Below are 24,957 nucleotides of genomic sequence, written 5' to 3'. Positions count from 1 at the left end.
CACCGCGCATGCGCCCGAACGGGCGGACGCCGCGCGAGGCCGCGCGCGCGCGCGCGCCAAGCCGTGCTTTGAGGCTCAAAAGGCTGCCCGACGACGCCGTGGGCCATCCTAGAGGAGGAGCCGCCTCGATCCGCGCAAGCGCAATGGGTGGAATAGCGCTCTGACTCCAGCGCGCGCGCGTACCACCCGGACTGCCGTCGCTCGATAACTGGGACTGGAAGGGGCGGCTTTCAATAAACCAGCCCTCAAGTGCGCCGGCGTCGATAGGACGCATGCGTTGAGCTCGCGATTGAGGCAGCCGACTTGCCCTTTTCTCGGATAATTCTTTCGAGACTGATTTTTCCCGCCTCAGCCGACGGCCTGATGGACGCATGCGCAAAATGAGCCGAAAGGGCTGTGACTGTTGCTTGAGGATAAGCAAAGAAGGAAGCGTGGAGGGAGGCGTGAGAACTTAGGCGCATGCGCCTTAGGACGAAAAGCTAGAAACGGGTAAAACGGGCTGTTGTATAATGTATATTTTTATATAGGGTATACGTGTAGAACGTGGTTACATATTATACCTATATGGGCATAAGTGGCTAACTATGTCAGCTGTTCATAATACAGCTAAGAATTTACGCGGTGTGGTTTTCTAATTTAAATTTGCCTGACAACTATTTTTGAATTCATAATCAACCATCTTTTGCTGATAACTTGATAACTTATAATATTATAGGCTGCTTTTCTTTTCAGCAGGAGGTTGGTTTCTTCCATCAGTAAAGTGATATATAAACTTCTATTTTAATATGTTTAGTATAAAGTAATAAACCATGCTAGTCTGTAAGAATTTGACTTGATAGTAAGATTTGGTTGTTGTCTATTGTGTGCTAGGTATAAAGTTTGGTATATGTCAGACTCAGTTAATTCTAAATTTTTATTTATTAAACTTACATGCTAAATTTATAAGCAACTTGTGCAATTATAATTATACTGTATGTCTGACTCAAAGGCACACAAATATGTATTAAGATTATATTAATATGTGTGTGTATATTGTTGTTGTTAGTTGCAAAGTAGTGTCCGACTCATTGCGACCCCATGGACAACGTTCCTCCAGTCCAGGTGTGTGTGTATATATATATATATATGTATATGTATATATATATATGGATCTTTGGTTATTCGGGTTGTTTTTCCCGCGTAGAACTAAAGGTGTAGGGGCGACGTTTCGACGGAATCCCATCCGTCATCATCAGGCTGGTGGCTTCTGCTTCCTTCTTCTGGGAGAAGCATGTGGCTGTTTGTTCCTCTTTTTTAAACTGCCAGAGGGGGTGTGTTCTGTGGGTGGAGGTGTGCTCTGATTGGGTGGGGGAGTAAGTGTGTTCTGATTGGGTGGGAGTGTGTTTTGAATGGTGGGTGTGTTCTGATTGGGTGGGGGTGTGTTTTGAGTGGATGGGCTGGTCTCAGCTGCCAGCCTTAGACCTGAGCTGGTGAGTTGTGCTGCTTTTGTTCAGCTTTGTGTTTGTGGTGGTGCCATGTTTTTATAGTGGGTGTCAGTTTGCTTATTGTGTGGTTTGGAGGGGTTTAAAGTGGCTGATGTTGCAGCTGTAGTTAGGTTTCTGTTTTGTGGTTGTGCCTCGTTATCATTGTGGGTTCGGATTTGCTTTTTGAAACAATCATTCCCAGAGAAAAATCATCCAGATGTCCTAAGCTCTATGGTCTGCCCAAGATACACAAAGAAGGAACCCCACTCAGACCCATAGTCAGCTCCATAGGCTCACCTCTACAAAATCTACATCAAAACAGCATTCTACACAGACAGAAAAATATCCATCATCCTAAGAAACCCCAAGGACATAATTGGCTTAGAAAACCAAGGAGTATACGAAATCCCATGCACCACCTGCCCCACCACATACATCGGACAGACCAACAGAAGAATAAGTGCACGTATTGAAGAACACAAAAACTCACTCAGAAAAGGAGAACAAACTTCATCCCTGGTCCAACACTTTGAAGCCACGGGACATGAAATTGATTTTAAAAAACCAAAACTATCGCCAAAATTGAACATTTTAACAACAGAATAATCAGAGAAGCCATTGAGATAGAAAAACGCCCCCCCAGCATAAACAAACGAGATGATACCTCTCGCCTACCAACCATTTGGAAACCCGCCTTGATTGACAGACGAGTCCCAACCACCAAGAATGATAGACCCAAACTCATGATAACACATGACAGCACCACCACACAACCATTCAAAAAGCAAATCCGAACCCACAATGATAACGAGGCACAACCACAAAACAGAAACCTAACTACAGCTGCAACATCAGCCACTTTAAACCCCTCCAAACCACACAATAAGCAAACTGACACCCACTATAAAAACATGGCACCACCACAAACACGAAGCCGAACAAAAGCAGCACAACTCACCAGCTCAGGTCTAAGGCTGGCAGCTGATACCAGCCCATCCACTCAAAACACACCCCCACCCAATCAGAACACACCCACCATTCAAAACACACTCCCACCCAATCAGAACACACTCCCCCCACCCAATCAGAGCACACCTCCACCCACAGAACACACCCCCCTCTGGCAGTTTAAAAAAGAGGAACAAACAGCCACATGCTTCTCCCAGAAGAAGGAAGCAGAAGCCACCAGCCTGATGATGACGGATGGGATTCCGTCGAAACGTCGCCCCTACACCTTTAGTTCTACGCGGGGAAAAACCCAAATAACCAAAGATCCACATACGAACACCCGCGAAAACCTCAGAAAACAAATATCTTACCTCTACGGGGAGGAAATCCACCAGCTAACTAGGACCTATGAAAAACTCGAAGTACGAAGAGCTTCCATTCTGTGTGACCTCACATTCCTACGCAACTGCCGAGATCAAAATCTAATCCCCACATCCTTCCAATTGAAATTCCACTCCAACTCTGCAGCCATCAAACGCATCCTGATAAGAACTGAAATGGCCCTAATCAGAAATGAACTCCACACAAAAAGATTCCTCCTGGACCGAATCAACAGAGACCTCCTCACACTTCACTCAAACTCAGCAACAAGATCCACCCCACACTTTGGGACAAATTCAAACAAATCGCTGTCTGGAGAGCTGAAACAGAGACTGCCTACAAAACAGACACACACACCAATAAACTCCGAAGACTAAAGGAACGCCAGAAACAAACCCCTCCTCTCTCACAGCAACACATGATACAAACTGTGCACAACATCTCAGATAGGATTCTCACCAAAGCCGAAACCAACGTCCTGTCTAAAGGATTTAATTTTGCAGTCGCTCCCAAACACATTCCCACGGAAACCATTATATGCGGAGTCGAATCCAGCCTGACCAAAATTAACCCTGATGACGCCAACAAAATCAGACTCGAAGTTACCAACATCCTCTGCACCAGCAAACCACCCAAAAGCAACTTACCCAAAGAGGAACAGATAGCACTACTTAACCTAAAAAATGACACCAGCATAATCATTCTGCCAGCAGACAAAGGCAACGCCACGGTGGTAATGAACTCATCTGACTACCATACCAAATTATCCAACCTACTCCGAGACTCCACATACAAACTCCTCAAGACAAATCCCACCACCTACCTGGAAAAAACCACAAAATCCAAAATAAAAGCCACCCCCATCAGTGAAGAGATCCAGAAAACAATGATTCCCAGAGAAAAATCATCCAGATGTCCTAAGCTCTATGGTCTGCCCAAGATACACAAAGAAGGAACCCCACTCAGACCCATAGTCAGCTCCATAGGCTCACCTCTACAAAATCTAGCCAAATTTCTTGCCAAACAACTACAGCCTTACGCAAATTCCATCACCTCACACGTACAAGATTCATTCCAATTCATAGAGATCATAAGTAAACTAAACTTACAGCCCTGTGACCTACTTGTGAGCTTCGATGTCGTATCCCTCTTCACCCAAGTGCCAATCAAAGAAGCCTTGACAGGTATCCTAAATAAATACAACCCCCCAAAACACATCCTAGATCTGACCAACCACTGCCTATCTAACACATACTTCATCTACAATGGACAAAGATACAAACAAATGGAAGGAGCACCCATGGGATCACCCCTTTCACCTGTCATCGCAAACCTCTACATGGAACACTTTGAAACCCTCGCTCTAGAAAAATCCAACCACAAACCCAAACTCTGGCTCAGATACGTAGATGACACCTTCGTAATCTGGCCACACGGCAAAGAAAAACTGGATGACTTCCTCACACACCTCAATAGCCTACACCCCAAAATACAATTCACCATGGAAACAGAAGCTAACAATCAACTTCCCTTCCTTGATGTCTTAGTCTACAAGAAATCCAACGGCTCCCTAGGACACACTATCTACCATAAAAAAACACACACAAACCGCTATCTGAACGCACTCTCACACCACCACCCAGCACAGATCAACTCCGTAGCCAAGACACTCATCTCCAGAACAAAACACCTAGCTGACGAACAACACCAAAAAACCGAATTACACACTCTCACTAATGTACTAACAGCCAATGGATTCCAAAGAAACACGATTACCAACTTAATCCGAAGAAAGACACCCACAAAAACCCAAGACAGAGAACAAGAAAATGGCAAAGCCCTCCTCCCATACTTAAAAGGGACCACAGACAGAATCAGCAAGGTCCTCCAAAAACACAACATCAAAACAGCATTCTACACAGACAGAAAAATATCCATCATCCTAAGAAACCCCAAGGACATAATTGACTTAGAAAACCAAGGAGTATACGAAATCCCATGCACCACCTGCCCCACCACATATATCGGACAGACCAACAGAAGAATAAGTGCACGTATTGAAGAGCACAAAAACTCACTCAGAAAAGGAGAACAAACTTCATCCCTGGTCCAACACTTTGAAGCCACGGGACATGAAATTGATTTTAAAAAACCAAAACTATCGCCAAAATTGAACATTTTAACAACAGAATAATCAGAGAAGCCATTGAGATAGAAAAACGCCCCCCCAGCATAAACAAACGAGATGATACCTCTCGCCTACCAACCATTTGGAAACCCGCCTTGATTGACAGACAAGTCCCAACCACCAAGAATGATAGACCCAAACTCATGATAACACCACATGACATCACCACCACACAACCATTCAAAAAGCAAATCCGAACCCACAATGATAACGAGGCACAACCACAAAACAGAAACCTAACTACAGCTGCAACATCAGCCACTTTAAACCCCTCCAAACCACACAATAAGCAAACTGACACCCACTATAAAAACATGGCACCACCACAAACACAAAGCCGAACAAAAGCAGCACAACTCACCAGCTCAGGTCTAAGGCTGGCAGCTGAGACCAGCCCATCCACTCAAAACACACCCCCACCCAATCAGAACACACCCACCATTCAAAACACACTCCCACCCAATCAGAACACACTTACTCCCCCACCCAATCAGAGCACACCTCCACCCACAGAACACACCCACTCTGGCAGTTTAAAAAAGAGGAACAAACAGCCACATGCTTCTCCCAGAAGAAGGAAGCAGAAGCCACCAGCCTGATGATGACGGATGGGATTCCGTCGAAACGTCGCCCCTACACCTTTAGTTCTACGCGGGGAAAAACCCAAATAACCAAAGATCCACATACGAACACCCACGAAACCCTCAGAAAACAAATTATATACATATATATATATATATATATATATATATATATATATATATATATATATATATATATATATATATATATATATATGTATATATATGTATATATATATATATGTATATATATATATATATATATATATATGTTTGTGTGTGTGTGTGTGTATCTGTACATGTACACACACACACACACATATACTAGTCTCCCTTTAACTTTGTCAGCCACAAAATTTTGAATATATATATGTGTCTGTGTGTGTGTGTGTGTGTCTGTATCTATATATATTCAAAATTTTGTGGCTGACAAAGAGTTAAATGGAGACTAGTATAGCTATTTCAAGCTCTTTAGCTCTCATCAGCTAGTCATACATCTATACCAGGGGTAGGCAACCTTGGCTCTTTTATGACTCGTGGACTTCAACTCCCAGAATTCCTGAGCCAGCCATTCCTGAGGAGAAAGGGAGAGATTTTTATACTGAAAAGGGACTGACAACTATTTTTCGCTGTCATGACCTTTGCAGCATCCCCATGATCTTGTGATCAAAATTCAGGTGCTTGGCAGCTGGTTCATATTTATGACCGTTGTTGTGTTGTGATCCCCTTTTGCAACCTTCTGACAAACAAAGTCAACGCGGAAGTTAGATTCATTTAACAATTGTGTTACTATCTTAACCACTGCAGTGATTCACTTAACATGTCAGAGCATGCACAGTCTTATTGTGCTGAGGTAACCCAGGAGTAAATACAGTAAACACTGGTTTGTATTTAAATGGTGGTTTATATTACACTATATACACAAATACACTAGAAACAAAATACATACATGTGTTGAAACAGCAAACTCCAACACATAGCAATTACAGCAGGAAATGAACAAGAGAGAAAGACTTCAGCAGGCCTTCCCTTTTATACTCAGACTCTTAAAGGGATACACACACCTGCCGAGTCATTCCTAACATTGCACCATCCACCTTACATTACATTACATCATTACATAAGCTGTTTAGCCTTTAAACCATTATCCTGACCTAACAGCTGTGGCAAGAAAGCTCATAAAATAGGACAAAACTCACTTAAATTCCTCACTTATCAACAGAAATTTGGGGCTCAATTGTGGTTGTAAGTCGAGGACTGCCTGTACTCCAAGGCTGCCTCAATTAGCACAAATTCATTCTATGTTTCTAGTCTGCTCCCATGCTCCTCTTTAAGAATTTGTTTTTCTACGTGTTGTTCTGTGAATCAGTAAATAAAATTGGTATTGCCGGGTTCCAGGTTTAAGACGGTGATTACAGCTTGGTCTCTTCTTCTTCTTCAGGGCCAGGCAGCTGAGAATGTCCATCGTAGCCATTCAACTTGGCCAGTGTGGCAACCAGATTGGGCGTGAGGTGTTTGATACCATCTACACAGACCTCCACAGCTCCCAGGGGTTCTGCTCCAGGAAGGAGAATGACGCTTACCAGGCAGCTTGTAAGGAACGTTTCTTTGAGGAAAAAGCTGGAGGTAATACGTCATCAATATAATGACCTCTTGAAAGGTTGTGCGGGCAAAGCTCCCCAACGGAGATGTCTGTGGAGAGGCTCAAGTCATCCAGGTTATGGTTATCCCAAAGATGATTTTTTCAAGACGCAATTGGACTTTCTTGGTTTTTCATTGAATACGTTTCGCTTCTCCTCCAAGAAGCTTCTTCAGCTCTGACTGGATGGTGGGGAATGAAAGGATTTATACTCCTTGCGGACAGCTGGTCATTTGCATTCTTTTAGAGAGTCGTTGAGGCCACTTGGGGGTTTATCTGTGTCCACATTTTGGACAGGGAGGACCGCTGGTTTGAAAGAGGGGTCAAAGAAGCCATCTAGGTCAAAATTGAACAGCCCTCCCTCAACAGAGGGGGAGGGATACAACATCATCTATCTCCAGTCTACAACACAGTCCATTCAGCAGGTCCAGGAAGGCCCCCCACCCATTTGCACTACTCAGATAAGGACACAGGTAAACCTCCAGGTGGCCTCAAGGACTCGTTAAAAGAATGCAAATGACCAGCTGTCCGCAAGGAGTATAAATCCTTCCATTCCCCACCATCCAGTAAGAGCTGAAGAAGCTTCTTGGAGAAGAAGCGAAACGTCTTCAATGAAAAATCAAGAAAGTCCACTTGCCTCTTGAAAAAGCACGTTTGGAGTCCCCAAAGGAGAGCTGAGACTGTGACACACCAGGCTGGAGAAGATTGATGGAGCATGGGACCTTGCCTATCCAGAGCATTTGAAGTTACAACAGCACTGAAAAAAGTGACTTGCAAGCAATCCTTGCACTTAAGACCATCGCCGCATCCTTACGGTCAAGCTAATCAAAATGTGGGCGCTTGGCAACTGACGTGGATAGTATAATGGTTGCAGTGTCTCGGGGGGGCACATGATCACCATTTACGATTTTCCTCGCCGGCTTCTGTTAAGTAAAGTCAATGGAGGAAGCCAGATTCATTTAACAATGACCCAGATTCAAAATTCCAAGAGGCCCCTCCCCTCACAATCACATGACCAAAATTGGGGAGCTCAACAGCCCCCTGGCCACGTTTAGAGCCATTTACAGTGTCTCATGGTGACATGACCATGTTTTACAACAGTTTTGCTGAAAACCAACATTTACTTTCAGTTTTCAGCAAAACCGTGCCCCTAGCAAACCATTGGCTTGCTTAACAGCTGTGGTGTTCCCTTAACAACCGCTGCAAAAAAAGTATAATAATAATAATAAGAAGAAGAAGTTGGAAGGGATCTTGGAGGTCATCTAGTCCAACCCCCTGCTCAGGTAGGAAGCCTTATACCATTTCACACAAAATGGGTCCATAAAATGACTGTTAAAAAGCTCATTACAACCCCGATGGGCAGGCTCCATTGCAGTCATAACTCGACGACTACCTATACACCTGTACCTGACTTCCAACAGTTCATTTAGTGCAGGGGTGTCAAACTCAATTTCATTGAGGGCCGCATCAGCATTGCGGTTGCCCTCAGGGGGCCAGGTGGGTATGGCCAGGGTAGGTGTGGCCTACTGGGTGGGCATGGCCTGCTCTACATCATTGGCATCAAGGGTGCCTATGGGGGCCTGGGCAGGAGTGGGACAGATCTGAGGGTCTCTGGCAGGAGGAGGGTCTCTGGGCCAGGGCCAAGGCAGAGGGGGCCGTTCCCTCACTGTTTCCAGGATGGCTTCGCGGGCCGCATGAAACCACTTTGCGGGCCAGATCCGGCCCCCGGGCGTTGTGTTTGACATGTCTGATTTAGTGACTCCTCAAATTTACAAAGGCACTGAAAAAAGTGACTTATGACCGTTTTTCAGTTATGACCTTTGCAGCATCCCCACAATCACGTGATCAAAATTCAGACACTTGGCAACTGGTTCATACTTATGACCATTACGGTGTCCCGGAGTCATGTGATCCCCTTTTGCGACCTTGTGACAAGCAAAGTCAATGGGGGGAGCCAGATTCACTTAAGAACAGTGTTACTAGAACAATTAACCAGTGGAACTACCTGCCTCCAGAAGTGGTGAATGCTCCAACACTGGAAGTTTTTAAGAAGAGACTGGACAGCCATTTGTCTGGAATGGTGTAGGCAGGGCTTTTTTTCTCATAGAACGCTCAGAACGGCGTTCCGGCACCTTTTTTTTTTTTGCAAAAAAAAAAAAAAAGCTCCCTCTATTGGCTTTCGGAGTAGGCAATCTTGGCTCTTTTTTATGACTCGTGGACTTCAACTCCCAGAAATCCTGAGCTAGCCACGCTGAGGAGAAAGAGAGAGTTTTCCAAACTGAGCCATGCTGGCTCAGGAATTCTGAGTCATAAAAGAGCCAAGGTTGCCTACCCTGCACTAGAGGAGGACATTAAAATTACTTGCAAGGTTACTTCTTTAGGAACTAAACTTTTAGAATCTAAAACGGCTAATTCAAAAAAGCCAACAGGAAAGAACCTCACATTTTTCATCTGCTTCTGTCTTTTGGAAGGTAAAATTAGATAACAAAATAGTCTATTTCCTAAGTTAACATCTCTGCATTGAAATCAATAAAGGTAACAGGAAAGAAATGAGAAACATTTTTCTCAATGTAATATGTCTAATTTAGCTGATGCTAGAAAAAAAATAGTATCTTTTGTAAATACTCTTGAAAACTATTTTGAATCTATAACCATCTATTACAACTAAACCACTTTAAATTAAACAATTCTTAAGAATGAAATATTCTTAATTTGGACTTTACTTTTACTGTTTGGACTGTTGCATGTTTTGAAAAATAGATTATTATTTAGAATCTATTTATGTTGCACTTCAGTCTTTAAATAATTAACCTAGTATATACATATTGTGTTAGGGACGCGGTGGCTCAGTGGCTTAGGACACTGAGCTTGTCGATAGTTTGGCGGGTCGAATCCTGAGTGCCGCATAGCAGAGTGAGTGCCTGTTACTCATCCCAGCTTCTGCCAACCTAGCAGTTCAAAAGCACATAAAAATGCAAGTAGAAAAATAGGGACCAGTACGGTGGGAAGGTAACAGCGTTCCGTGCGCCTTTGGCGTCTAGTCATGCCGGCCACATGACCACGGAGATGTCCTCGGACAAGCGCTGGCTCTTCAGCTTTGAAACGGAGATGAGCACCGGCCCCTAGAGTTGGAAATGACTAGCACGCATGTGCGGGGGAACCTTTACCTTTTTATACATATTGTATATTTGCAACCAATATTTCTCATCCATAACTATGGCACCCTAAGGATACCTGCATACATGCAAATGCTTCTCTGGGATCAGTAACGCAGCAGGGATTGCTTTTTCCTTCCAGTAACAGATTGCTGGGAAATACCAAACATGGCCTTGATAATTCCAATGTTTGTTACAAATTTTTCTGGATGTGGTTGGAAAGAGGCTGTTTGGCGCCAGAGAGGAACACAGCTCTGGGTTGGGGTTCGGAGCAGCTCCGGGTGGGGGCTCAGCATTGGCCACAGCATGGCAACTGCGGGGAGGGGAATCCCCACAGCCGCTGTGGGGGGGTGGAATCCCCATGGCATGTGGCTCCGAGCCGCAGGGACGGGGGTGCAAAGGACAAGCGGCAACGCCATAGCAAGACACTGGCATCGCTCCCAGTGACAGCACCTCTGAGTTCTGGCACCTTTTTCTTTAGAAAAAAAGCACTGGGTATAGGGTTTCCTGCCTGAGCAGGGGGTTGGACTAGATGACCTCCAAGGTTCTTTCCAACTTTATTATTATTATTATTATTATTATTATTATTATTATTATTATTATTATTATTATTATTATTAAATCCCATTTATATCCCACCCTTCTCCGAAGACTCAGTGCCGCTTACAATCTAAGCACAAATCAATGTGCTTAGCAATAGCCTTCATTCTATGTATATGCCTGCTTATTAGGGCTTTCGCCGCCCCCCCCCCCCCCCAAAGTGGCATTATTACAAAGTCAGCTTATTGCCCCCAACAATCTGGGTCCTCATTTTACCTACCTCGGAAGGATGGAAGGCTGAGTCAACCTTGAGCCTGGTGGGATGTTATTATTACTAACATCAATTTCAATGATTCACTTAAAAACTGTGGCAAGAAACATTGTGTTGTTAGTTGCGAAGTCGTGTCTGACCCCTCGCGACCCCATGGACAACGTTCCTCCAGGCCTTCCTGTCCTCTACCATCTTCTGGAGTCCATTTAAGCTCAGGCCTCCTGCTTCAGTGACTCCATCCAGCCACCTCATTCTCTGTCGTCCCCTTCTTCTCTTGCCCTCAACCTTTCCCAGCATTAGGCTCTTCTCCAGTGAGTCCTTCCTTCTCATTAGGTGGCCAAAGTATTTGAGTTTTAGCTTCAGGATCTGGCCTTCTAAAGAGCAGTCAGGGTTGATCTCCTCTAGGACTGACCGGTTTGATTGCCTTGCAGTCCAAGGGACTCGCAGGAGTCTTCTCCAGCACCAGAGTTCAAAGGCCTCAATCCTTTCTTATGGTCCATGAAAAACATTGTAAAATGGGGCAAAAACTCACTTAACAAATGTCTCACTTAAGAACAGAAATTTTGGGCTCACTTGCGGTCGTAATTTGAGGACTGCCTGTATTTCCTATTTTCGTTTTCAATGCAGGATTGTAAAAAGGGGTGGTCCCCCCCCCCCATTTTTCTCTTTTTCCTACTTAGGTATGGTTGCTCGGGCTGTTCTGGTTGACATGGAACCTAAAGTGATCAACCAGACTTTATCCTTTGCCTCAAGAACTGGGAACTGGAGATATGGTCCCCAGTCTGCCTTCTGTCAGAAACAAGGATCAGGAAACAATTGGGCAAACGGGTATGTGTGATTGCCATCAAAACTAACAACTCTTTGATTTATTTCGCCAATTGGTTCTTCAAAGCACAGCTGCTGAAAGAAGCCTGCTGTTTTGCAATTAAGCAAAGATTAACTTTACAACAGAATAAAGGACCTTGGAGGTCTTCTAGTCCAAGGTCACCAACCTTTTGTCAGTTGGTGGACCGGACGAAAAGGGAGGGGGAAGCATTTTACATCTGCGCGTGCGCATGGGGCCGCAAGCGTGCGTGAGCCATAAGCGGGGCTAGCGCCCACGTGTTACTAGCCCTGCCCTGTTCTTGCTTGGCACAGCACCTTGTTTCCGGGTGGCATGGCGGTGGCCATTTTTATCCCTTGCAGCACAGTGGCGGTCCATCTTTGTGCCCTGCATTGTGGCAACGCCCTGTTTTCCCACCCCGATGCGCCGCAGTGGCGTCCTGTTTTGGTGCGGCGGTGTCCCATTTTCACACCGAGGAACTGCGATGTCCCATTTTTGCACTCCAATGTGCCATGATGGCATCCCATTTTGGTGCAACGATGTCCCATTTTCGCACCCCAAGGTGCTGCAGTGGCATCCCGTTTTGGTGCCACAGTGTCCCGTTTTCACGCCCCGAGGCACCACGGTGTCCCATTTTTGAACTCCAATGTGCCGTGGCGGTGTCCCGTTTTGATGCAGCAATGTCCCATTTTCGCACCCCGAGGCGCTGCGGTGGCGTCCTGTTTTGGTGCCGCGGTGTCCTGTTTTCACACACAGGTGCCGCGGTGTCCCATTTTGCACCCCGTGGCGTGGGGTCCTGTTTTTGCACCCTACAAGTGCGGCACTGGCACAAGTGAGGGGGTGTGCAGACACACACGCCCACTGGCCAGCCTGTCCCATGGGCCAGCAGCCTACGGCCCACTACTGGGCCATGGCCCACAGGTTGGGAACCCATGTTCTAGTCCAGGTGTAGGCAACGTCAGCTCTTTTATGACTCGTGGACTTCAACTCCCAGAATTCCTGAGCCAGCATGGCTCAGCTTGGAAACCTCTCCCTTTTCCCTCAGCATGGCTGGCTCAGGAATTCTGGGAGTTGAAGTCCACGAGTCATAAAAGGGCTGAGGTTGCCTACCCCTGTTCTAGTCCAACCCTCTGCTCAGGCAGAAAACCCTGTACCACCCTATACCATACAACGATGTTCACTTAAAAGACCGTGGCTTTCCCTTAACAACTGCTGGGGGGGGGGAAAAATGGGTCCAGTTACGTGGGTGCCTTGACTTACAACCATCACGACATACAACAGAAATTTCAAGCTCCTTTATGATTGTGAATTGAAAGCTACCTGTAGTCACTCAGCCTGCCAGCGACGTTGCCTCAGTGAATTCTGATTCTGCTTTCGTACAGCTTTTGAGGCCGTCCCTGATTTATATACAGGTTGTCCTCAACAGCCATTTATTTAGTGACTGTTCCAAGTTGCCACAGCCCTGGAAAAAAGTGACTTATGACTGTTTTTCACACTTGTGACCTTTGCAGCCTCCCCGTGGTCACGTGATCAAAATTTGGTTGCTTGGCATCTGGAATGTACTTAATGACGATTGTGATCCCCTTTTTGCGACCTTCTGACAAGCAAAGTCAATGGGGGGAAACCAGATCCACTTAACAACCGCGTTATTCAATGAACACTGCAATAATTCACTTAACAACTGTGGCAAGGAAGGTCGTAAAATAGAGCAAAACTCACTTAACAACTGTCTTGCTTAGCAACAGAAATGTTGGGCTCAATTGCGATTATAAACTGAGGAAGGACCTTGTATTGTTAACTGGCCAAGTATCTCGGCTGGCTGTGTATATTTATTTTGGATATTTTTTTTGCTTGTGATGGTTTGAAACGATTTTATTTTTTTAAAATGCTAACAACCATTTTGATTAGCCGTGGAAATTTTGGGCACGGTTGTGGACGTACGTAGAGGACTCCCTGTAACCAGGCAGTTTCTTTTTTTATATATATAGAGGTTTTTTATTCATTTTTTCCATGCATAACAGTAGTAATTTTTCAACCAATGTGCTGTTTACATGCTAATACATGTTTAATTCCTAATCCTTTCTTCTTTCCTCCAGCCAATGGTCAAATAAGTCCCAGGTTTGATAATAGTCCGTTTCTTCTTTTTCTTCCAGTCTCATAGCCAATTATCTCTGCGCATTCTAGTATTTTTTTAAAAAAATATTTTTCCATCTGATGGTATTCCTTCATTTTTCTAGCGTTGCGCAAATATAATTCTTGCCACTGTGTTGACGTGCAAAGTTTATTCGTCTTTTCTGGCATTATACCTAATTTAAAAAAAAAGTTCAGGTTTGAAATCAACATATTCTCCTAAGCCAGTGATGGCGAACCTTTTAGAGACCGAGTGCCCAAACTGCAATCCAAAACCCACTTATGTATTGTTGGGTACTGGGTGGGTGTAGCCCATTGGGTGGGTGTGGCTGCGGTGGTAACGGCAGACTGGGTGGGACTAAAATGTTCAATCAGTTCCAATTTTGCGAGATCTTTTTTTCCCGTGAGAAGTTGAAATTGATTGATTGAATGAACCTTTTAGTTTTTTGCCCATGGCGGCGTAGGCCTAAAGCGAAAAGGTTTTATAAAACCCAGCTGAAGGCCTAGGAATGGGGCAACAGTGCGCGTGCCCACAGAGAGGGCTCTGCGTGCCACCTGTGGCATGCGTGCCATAATTTTGCCACCACGGTCCTAATCCAAGTATGTATCTTTTCCCAGTAATTCTTTGCTTCATCACATCAGGCCGTTTCTTTCTAGCACAATGTAACCCATCCATGGGTTCTCCTTTTTCCTTTCCCGACTTCTGCCCAGTTACCACGTCCACGGCCCTAAACACGAAGAGGCAATCATGAACCTCATTCAGAAGGAAGCGGAGAAGTGCGACCGGCTCGCAGGCTTCTTCATGAGCATGAGCATGGCTGGTGGGACGGGGTCAGGCTTGGGGGCCTTTGTGACAGCAGCCCTACGAGAGGCTTACCCACACTCCTTCCTGCTCAACCATGTTATCTGGCCGTACGGAACTGGAGAGGTGAGTGTCCCAGGTCTTCGCTGGAGGGTGCCCGATTTTCTTACTTTGGGGTGAAAAGAAATCTTAAGGCATGAGGTGGTGCTTCCCAAGCTGGCTCCCGACAAGCAAACTCAATTGTCGACACCCAGCTCAAGGATCCAAATAAAACTCCAGGTTCATTCCGTTTCCGAAAATCTTAACCGTTTATTGAATACACGGCATGGTCGTGTCGAAGCAAAACTAGCTCTGAGGTTCCCAGACACCAGTTCATAGAATTAAACATTTTTTTTTCCAGTCAAGCCAATAATCTCTTACCTAGTCCATGTAAACAATTTCTCTTTGTTATGGGAACCGTCTGCTTCCTCTCCACACCTGCTATGGTGTCCTTGGAAAGGTTTCAGGCTCTCGAGCTCTTCAACGGAATCGTAGAGGTTTCCTTTCTCCATCTCATCCATTCTAAAGCAACACCTCCCCCTCTTTACTAGCTGCCAAAGTTTCATTCTTGACAATCAATGGGCGGAAGCCAGATTCGCTTCGTAATCCTGTGATTCACTTAACAGCTGCAGCGATTCAACGACTGTGAAAAACTGTTGTAAAATGAGGCACAACTCATTTAACAAATTCCTCGCTTAGCAGTGAAAATTTTGGGCTCAGTTGCGGTCCTAAGTCAGGGACTCTCTGTATCTAAAGCCACTCCTTCTTCTTCCTCTCTTTTCAAGGTGATTGTCCAAAATTACAATTCCGTCTTGACGCTCTCCCACTTATACCAATCTTCGGATGCCCTTCTGGTGCACGAGAACGACGCCGTCCACCAGATCTGCCTGCAGCTGATGAACATCAAGCAGATTTCTTTCCAGGATGTTAATCGAGTGATCGCGCATCAGCTGGGTAGCGTCTTCCAACCGGCCTACTCCTCTGAAGGGGTGGCTCACTACAGCAGGTCACCTCTAGGTATTTAGTTGCTCCTTCTGAAAACTGTCTAGCCCATTGTTCCTCAACCTTGGCGACTTGAAGAGGTATGGACTTCAACTCCCAGAATTCCCCAGCCAGCACAGCTGGCTGGGGAATTCTGGGACTTGAAGTCCATGCTTCTTCAAGTCGCCAAGGTTCAGAATAACAGAGTTGGAAGGGATCTTGGAGGTCTTCTAGTCCAACCTGCTGCCAAGACAGGAAACACTATACTATTTCAGACAAATGGTTATCCAATCTGTTCTTAAAAACTTCCAGTGTTGGAGCACCCACAACTTCTGGATGCTGGAGAAACATTGGCCTAGGCTACTTTCCCTCCAATTCATCCTGATGCAGCGCAAAACCAAAGTAAAACAAGATGAAAATCAGCTTATTCTGTCCTCTTCTTAGTAAAAAGGTCCATACTAGTCTTAGAGGTAGGCCTCGACTTACAGCCGTTTGTTTACTGACCGTTCAGAGGTACAACGGCATTAAAAAAAGTGTCTTATGGCCGTTTTTCACACTTGTGACCGTTGCAACATCCCTTGGGTCACGTGATCAAACTGTGATCGTTTGACAACTGACTCATATTTATGATAGTTGCAATTATCCTGGCTCAGTGACTTTTGACTGTTTTCACACTGACAAACGTTGCAGCATCCCCCGTGGTCACATGATCAAAATTCAGACGCTTGGCAATTTGACTCATATTTATGACGGCCGCAGTGCCGCCAGGGTCACGTGATTTCCCCCTTTTGCGATCGTCTTGACAAGCAAAGTCAGTGGGGGGAAGCCAGGTTCACTTAACAACCTTGTTACTCATTTAACAACTGCAGAGATTCACTTAACAACGGGGCAGAAAAGGTGGTAAAATGGGGGCAAAACTCACTTAAGATCTGTCTCGCGTACCAGTGGAAATTTCGAGCTCGATTGTGGTAGTAAGTCGAGGACTATCTGTATAATTTCTGTCAGAGCGTGCAAAGTCTTTTATTGAGCGAGATAACCCAGAAGTAAACACATTAAACAGAAGCTTGTATCAAATGTTGGTTTACCTTACACTATCTACAATAACATAGACCAGGAACAAATATACATACACGTGGTAATACAGCAGAATCCAACACACCACAGTTACAGCAGGAAACGGAAGAGAGAGAAAGACACACACACACTCCAGCAAAGCCCTCCCTTTTCTACTCAGGCTCTTAAAGGGACACTGACCCTGCTGAGTCATTCCCATCACTGCATCATCTTACATTACTGTACATCATTACATAACAAGCTTTTTAGCTGTTAAATTATTAGCCGGACAATTTCCTTTTAAGGTCCATCGGGGCGCAGTGTGTCATAAAATCAATGTGTAAATCCGTGCTGTTAAACTTCATTTCCTTTTTTTTTTCTAGGGGACCTGATGGAAGCTTTAGTTCCCCATCCCGAGTTCAAGGTGCTGGGCCTCCGGAATATCCCTCAGATGTCCGAAAATTCCCTTGCTTACACTACCTTTGCTTGGCCTGGACTTCTGAAACACCTGCGGCAGATGCTCATTGCAAACGCCAAAATGGAAGAAGGTGAGTTCCAGCTGCGTGTCCCCAGATGTGGAAGAGGCTGTACAAGTAGCCCTTGAGTGACTTAACCTGGTCTTCCTGCTCACCTTGCCTTCACAGGCATTGACTGGCAGGTGCGGCCTCCAACCAGCAGACTTCCTGCAGCTTGCAAAGCCTCTTTAAATCGGATGGCTAATTTCAATACTTCGATTGCCAATTTGGTTACCCTGCGAGGGAAGGACGTACAGTGTGCAGATCTGGGTAAGGGCCTGGCATTGTGAGACGCAGCGACAACAGGTGTTTGCTTGTCCTCTGTGGCTGCAAACAACCATTCCTCCTGGCTAACTTCTCGGCTCCTTGTCGAAATAATGGGGGAGTTGAATGGAGACAAAAAAATTTCAAGGACAAAAAAACCTTGACGTTACGGCCAGAATTTTGATGGCTAAAGCAAGGCATGTTTACTAATTGAGTGGTGCCAATTTTACAACCTTTTTTTTGCCCTGGTTGTTAAACACTGCGGTTGTTAAGTGAATCACATGGTCAGCAAGCAAATCCAGCTTCCCCCCATGGCTTGTTGGAAGCAGGCTGGGAAAATCGCTAAGTGCGATGCTGCAATAGTGGTAAATATAAGCTGGTTGCCAAGCGCCGAAATTTTGCTCGAGTGACCGTGGGGAATGCTGCAGCGTCGTAAGTGTGAGGACTGGTTGTAGGTCACTTTTTCAGTGCCGTTGTCAAGTTGTATTTATAACAGTTGGGGGGGTCATGTGATCATCCTTGTGACCTCAGCTGGCCTCTGACAAGGAAAGTCAATGGGAGAAGTTGAATTCTCTTAATGACCACCCAATTGACCTAAAAGCTGCAGTGATTCGCTTAACAGCCACGACAAAAAGTCAGATTGGCTATGACTCACTTAACAGCCACCTTGCTTAGCAAGATAAATTCTGTTCCCATTGTGGTCATAAGTCGAGGATAACCTGACCAGGTATTCCTTGCTTACCGACTGCCCTTTGCAGTGACTGTTCACAGTTATGACATTGTTTAAAAAAATAACCCTGGCACTTGGGATTGTCAGTCGCACACTAAATGACAGGTGCGCAGGGGTAGTCAATCTTGGCTGTTTTATGACTCGTGGACTTGCAACTCCCAGAATTCCTGAGCCAGCCATGCTGAGGAGAAAGGGAGAGGTTTCCAAGCTGAGCCGTGCCGGCTCAGGAATTCTGGGAGTTGAAGTCCACGAGTCATAAAACAGCCAAGGTTGCCTAGCCCTGGACTAGTAAGACCACACCTGGAATACTGCAGCCAGTTTTGGTCACCTTATCACATAAAAGATGTTGAGAGTTTGGAAAAAATTCAGAGAAGAGCAACTAAGATGATACAAAGGCCTGGAGACCAAAACATAGGAAGAACGGCTGCGGGACTTGGATTTGGCTAGTCTAAAAAGAAGAAGAAATAAGGGAGACATGATAGCAGTGATCCAGTATTTGAGGGGCTGCCACAAAGAAGAGGGGAGTCATGTTATTCTCCAAGGCACCAGAGGGAAGGACGAGAAACAACGGTTGGAAACTGATCAAAGAGAGAAGTAACCTGGAATTAAGGAGAAACTTCCTAACAGTGAGGAAAATTAACCAGTGGAACAGCTTGCCACCAGAAATCGTGGGCGCTCCATCACTGGAAGTTTTTAAAAAGAGGCTAGACATTCACCTGTCTGACATGTTATAGGTTCTCCTGCTTGATCAGGGGGCTGGACTAGAAGATCTCCAAGGTCCCTTCCAGCTCTATTCTATTTCCATTTGTGAGCAGCTGAGTTAATGCAGAAGGCAGAAACAAAATCTTAAGCTGCAGTTGTCTGTTTTTCCCCTTACTGACTGTGTTGCTTCGCTTAACGACTGAAGGGGAAGTGCAGGTAGCGGTTGACTTACGGCCACAACTGAGCCCAACATTTCTGTGGCTAAGCGAGGCCGTTGTTAAGTGATGTTTGCCCCATTTTACGACTTTTCGTGCCTCAATTGTTAAGTGAATCACTGCCGTTGTTAGGTTAGCAACACGGTCGTTAAGCGAATCCGGCTTCCTCCTTGACTTGGCTTGTCAGAAGGTCCCCAAAGGGACCCTGCAACTGTCATAAATGTGAGTCAGTTGCCAAGCCTCTGAATTTTGATCACGTGATCGTGGCGAAGCTGCAACGGTTGTAAGTGTGAAAAACGCCCCTAAGTCGCTTTTCTCAGTGCCGTTCCAACTTTGAACGGTCCCTAAATGAACGGTTGTAAGTCGAGGATTACCTGTAAGGTCATAAGCCCAATCGCAGTTGCATGCTTTTCTGCTTAGCAACCAAGTCGCTAGTCCCAATTTTTGGTCGCTAAGTGAGGACTAGCCTATAATCCTCTGATCTAACGCGGCCCTTTCTTGTCTCTTACAGGGGGTTTCCAAGATCCAGCCTTGTACACCTCCTGGCTCAACCCTCCGCAGACCTTGAGCATCTGGAAGACACCCAGAGCTTTTAAGAAGTATGAAAAATCAGCCTGTCTGGTCAGCAATAGCCAGTTTTTGCTCAATCCGCTCAACAGCCTAGTGGGAAAAGCCTGGAAGATGTTTGCATCCAAGTAAGTTGAAAAGAATGAAATTCGTTTTTGTGTGTGTGTGTGTGTGTGTGTGTGTGTGTGTGTGTTTAAAATTTGGGCCGATATGTAGTTGTTTTCGTGGGAGTGGTGAGTGGGACCAGGGCAGGGTAGGCAACCTTGGCCCTTTTATGACTCGTGGACTTCAACTCCCAGAATTCCTGAGCCAGCCATGCTGAGCAGAAATGGAGAGGTTTCCATACTGAGCCATGTTGGCTTAGGAATTCTGGGAGTTGAAGTCCACGAGTCATAAAAGAGCCAAGGTTGCCTACCCCTGGGGCTACCTGTATTTGAGCCTCGGCTTCCGGATCTGTCCTTCCAAAGAACAGCCAGGGCTTATTTCCTGTGGCTGCGGGACTCGGGTCTGGCTAGTCTAAAGAAAAGAAGAAATAGGGGAGACATGATAGCAGTCCTCCAGTATCTGAGGGGCTGCCACAAGACAGAGAGGGCCAGGTTGTTCACCAGAGGGCAGGACGAGAAACAACGGTTGGAAACTGATCAAAGAGAGAAGCAACCTGGAATTAAGGAGAAACTTCCTGACAGTGAAGACAATCAACCAGTGGAACAGCTTGCCACCAGAAATCGTGGGCGCTCCATCACTGGAGATTTTTAAGAAGAGTTAGACATTCACCTGTCTGAGATGGTATAGGTTCAACTGCTTGAACTGGGGGCTGGACTAGAAGACCTCCAAGGTCCCTTCCAGCTCTATTCTATTCTATTCTATTCTATTCTATTCTATTCTATTCTATTCTATTCTATTCTATTCTATTCTATTCTATTCTATATTCCATTCTATTCTATATTCCATTCTATTCCTATTCTATTCTATTCTGTTCTCATTCTTATTCTTATTCCTATTCTATATTCTATATTCTATTCCTATTCCTATTCTATATTCTATTCTATTCCTATTCCTATTCTATATTCTATTCCTATTCCTATTCTATATTCTATTCTATTCCTATTCCTATTCCTATTCTATATTCTATTCTATTCTATTCTATTCTATTCTATTCTATTCTATTCTATTCTATTCTATTCTATTCTATTCTATTCTATTCTATTCCTATTCTATATTCCATTCCATTCCATTCCATTCCATTCCATTCTGCGTGTTTCGATTTGTAACATTAATCCAAGCCAACATTGTATTCTGCCCGCAATCAATTGGCGTCCCATTGCTTTCCCTCCAAGGAGCCATGGATAATTTGATCCGGGCCGGGCGTTCTTGCTCACCAAAACCTCTTGTTCCTTCCACGCAGGGCTTACATCCACCAGTATTCAAAATTTGGAATTGAAGAAGATGATTTTCTGGGCTGTTTCACCACCTTAGAACAAGTGATTGCCAGCTACAGCAGCCTCTGATTCCCCAGAGCGCGTACGTTCTCCATAAGTTTTCCAAGAGGATCAAAACCGCGATGACGATGGGCTACCGGGCACCCATCCCAACGAAGCACATGGGTTCTGCAGTGCCTTGCCAATGCCAGGGCTTCCATACCCATGGAGGCGCTTCCTAGGAATCCACGTTTTCAATGGAAGAAGTACGTTTAATATTTGAAAGGGGATCTGGGGTTCAGCTTTGAATCCCATCAGGCACCCTCACCAATTGAGGGCTCTTTTCATTCACCAGTCTGTATATTTTTCTACATTCCTGGTTTTATATGTACTGTACTGAATATAGTCATTAACTTATGACATCTGCCTGGGTGAATACAGTGTTTTTTTCTTACTGCAAGAACATGGGGCACAGGAAGTCCTTGACTTACAGCCATTCGCTTAGCGACTGTTTGAAGATATGATACTGGAAAAAGTAACATATATCGCACTTGGTAGGTGGCCTGTGTTTGCCAACCCAACAGAGTCAGTTAAAACCAAGTCTTAGTGCGTCGTTTCTACTCAATAAAACCAAAACACAAAATCTGAAGCTATCTAATAGCACTTTTTCAGACTTGCCAGTTTTATTTTATTAAAAGACATAAAGCTTCGCGAACTGCAACTCGTTAATTTTGGACTGCCCCATAATTAGCACAGCTCCCCTATGATAGCATGCTGGGTGGGGAATTCTGGGAGGTGAATTTCAGCACACCTTAAAGTCACCAAAGTTGAAAAACATGAGTACGGGTAATCCTCAACTGAACGGCCACAACTGAGCCCCAGATTTATGTTGCTCGGTGAGAAATTTGTTAAGTGAATTTTTGCCCCATTTTGCGACTTTTCTTGCCACGTTTGTTAAGTGAATCACTGCAGTTGTTAAGCTAGTAACACGGTTGTTAAGCCAATCTGGCTTCCCCCATTGACTTTGTTTGTCAGAAGGTCGCAAAAGGCGATCACGTGACCCCGGGACACAAATATGAGGCAGTTGCCAAGCGTCTGACTTGATCCTGTGAGCCTGGGGATACTGCAACGGTCGTGTGAAAAACGCTCATAAGTCACTTTTTTTTCCAGTGCTGTTGCAACTTCAAACAGTCACTAAGTGAACTGTTGTAAGTTGAGGACTACCTGCATTTACTCAATTTTTGTGACATGTTACTTTCATATTTTTATTATTTTTTATTTTAATTCCATTTATATCCCGCCCTTCTCCGAAGACTCAGGGCGGCTTACAAGCTTAGCAGTAGCCTTCATTCTATGTATATGCCTGCTTATTAGGGCTTTCATACACCCCCCAAGCGGCATTATTACAAAGTCAGCTTATTGCCCCCAACAATCTGGGTCCTCATTTTACCTACCTCGGAAGGATGGAAGGCTGAGTCAACCTTGAGCCTGGTGGGACTCGAACCTGCACTAATTGCAGGCAGCTGGTGTTACTTAAGGAGGCATTAGCCCACTGCTCCACCAAGGCTCACACCCTCAACTTGAAGAAGCCCAAACCCCACAGTTTGATTTAACCCATTTTATTTGACTTTCTTGTGTCCTGTATACAGATGGGACACAAGATGGCGCCCGTATTCCACTTGATGGGGAGCAAATGGGTTTTATGGTGGATCCACTTCCAACAGCAATAAACAGCTTCGGCAATTGACTGAAAGGTACACGAAAGGCACGTGAGATCTGGACCAATGCTTATTTAACCTTGCATGGCACAGATTTCCCCATCATGCCCTAAATTGGAGACAATCACCCAGGATTCTCAGTCTATTGGGAACAAAAGACCAATATAAACCACATCCATATTTTATTTTATTTATTTTATTTTTATTACGGTACATTTATATCCCGCCCTTCTCCGAAGACTCAGGGCGGCTTACAAGCTTAGCAGTAGCCTTCATTCTATGTATATGCCTGCTTATTAGGGCTTTCACACACACCCCAAGCGGCATTATTACAAAGTCCGCTTATTGCCCCCAACAATCTGGGTCCTCATTTTACCTACCTCTGAAGGATGGAAGGCTGAGTCAACCTTGAGCCTGGTGGGATGCGAACCTGCACTGATTGCAGGCAGCTGGTGTTACTTAAGGAGGCATTAGCCCACTGCTCCACCAAGGCTCGGTGTGCTAGGGGTGTGTGTGTGTGTGTGTGTGTGTGTGTGTATAAAACTTTTTTCAGTACCGTTGTAACTTTGAACGGTCACTAAGTGAGCTGTTGTAAGTCTGGGACTACTGATAGTTGTCACTGATCATCAGACAACCAAAGGCAAGAGTTTGCTAAGAGAAATAACACATGCCTATCAACTCACATATCAGTCAACTCATTGTCACACCTGGCTTGGATAGGTTACACTCTGAAGGCAGGTTTCCCTGGCTGAAGTCCATTCCAAATAATAATCAGCTAATGAAAAAAGTAATAATTAAATGGGTGCGGTAAGAGAGTTAATAGCAAAAGCATGGAGGGCTTTTGGAGGGTTTTCAAGGCCTTAGCACAGGGCTTCCCAAATTCCCTGGGCAAAGTCACAATGGGATAAAGTGTTTTTTTTTCTTTTTCTTTTGAGTAAGGACACAAAAACCAATTACCCATTACAACGGGGATCTGTACATGACTTAAAGATTGCCAGGTATTAAAATATACAGGCAGGCCTCGGCTGACGACAACAAATGGGCCCATAATTTTCATCATTAAGCAAGGTGTTAACGCGCCCGGTTTTATAACCTTGTTTGCCATGGTTTGTCAAGCAATTAACAAGTAGGCTGGCTTGGTCGCTTAACTGGGAGACCCTGGTGAAGCGGGCACAGCAGCACCTGCATTTTCTGCGTCGCATGAGAAAAGCACATCTTCCTTCCCCTGTCCTGACCACTTTCTACAGGGGGACGATCGAGAGCATCCTGTCACAGTCTGGATTGGAAGCATCTCTGCTTCAGACAGGAAGGCGGTGCAGAGAGTGGTGAGGACGGCCGAAAAGACCATTGGCAGTTCCCTCCCTCCCATCCAGGACATGGCACAGAAGCGTTGCTTGAGCAGGGTCCGCAAGATTGTCTGGGACGCTACATGTTCTCTCCATGACCTGTTTTCCTTGTTACCTTCTGGGAATGGGGGGTGCCTTTGTTGTATCCAAAGCAGAACATCCAGATTCAGCCATAGTTTCATTCCATACAACATCAACCTTGTGAACTCTCAAGCTGCTTCCTTCCATTACATATTCAAGATGGGCAGTGTTTAATATTTAATATTTATTTGTTATGTATATGCAAGGGTATGGGTCTATACATGTGTTGTGTATGGTATGGTTAGGTGTGTGTCATGTATGTGTTCCACTTTGAGACCAGGCAACCAATTTTCATTTTTAATGTGGGCCGTTGTGCCCACATTAAGTGACACTAAAGGTTGTCTTAACTCACTGCAGCCGTTAAGAGAATCGTGCGGTTGCTAAGCGAATCTAGCTTCGCCCGTTGA

The 24,957-nt window shown here is 45.0% G+C and overlaps 1 protein-coding gene across 3 annotated transcripts; it reads left to right on the top strand.

The window, feature by feature from the left end:
- The first annotated feature begins 269 nt into the window (after window positions 1–269).
- On the top strand, window positions 270–23,290 carry TUBD1 (tubulin delta 1). Of its 3 annotated transcripts, none has more exons than XM_083379793.1 (9): window positions 270–489; window positions 7,003–7,187; window positions 11,847–11,994; window positions 14,831–15,047; window positions 15,746–15,977; window positions 17,378–17,542; window positions 17,639–17,779; window positions 19,932–20,115; window positions 21,393–22,042. In XM_083379793.1, exons 2-9 carry the CDS (start codon window positions 7,019–7,021, stop codon window positions 21,493–21,495), a joined length of 1,359 nt encoding a protein of 452 aa, XP_083235919.1. In that variant the 5' UTR covers window positions 270–489; window positions 7,003–7,018; the 3' UTR covers window positions 21,496–22,042. The 3 variants fall into 3 exon arrangements, 2 of the variants coding, with proteins under 2 accessions (XP_083235919.1, XP_083235918.1); XR_014494463.1 differs by lacking the exon at window positions 270–489 and adding an exon at window positions 23,055–23,290 and having other exon boundaries at window positions 6,953–7,187; window positions 21,393–21,671; XM_083379792.1 differs by lacking the exon at window positions 270–489 and having other exon boundaries at window positions 6,953–7,187.
- Window positions 23,291–24,957: the final 1,667 nt, after the last annotated feature.

This window comes from Vipera ursinii (genome assembly GCF_947247035.1).
Source record: "Vipera ursinii genome assembly, chromosome: 1".
Taxonomy (NCBI): Eukaryota; Metazoa; Chordata; class Lepidosauria; order Squamata; family Viperidae; genus Vipera; species Vipera ursinii.
The sequence above is the reverse complement of the archived record's forward strand: the minus strand, read 5'-3'. Positions and strand labels throughout refer to the sequence as shown.

Bases quoted from the DNA above. Each gene is read 5' to 3' on its own strand.
- TUBD1 (XM_083379793.1), top strand. From the start codon at position 7,019: ATGTCCATCGTAGCCATTCAACTTGGCCAGTGTGGCAACCAGATTGGG. The intron at 17,543-17,638 runs GTGAGTTCCAGC...TTGCCTTCACAG, and splicing joins AAACGCCAAAATGGAAGAAG to GCATTGACTGGCAGGTGCGG. The intron at 17,780-19,931 runs GTAAGGGCCTGG...TGTCTCTTACAG, and splicing joins CGTACAGTGTGCAGATCTGG to GGGGTTTCCAAGATCCAGCC.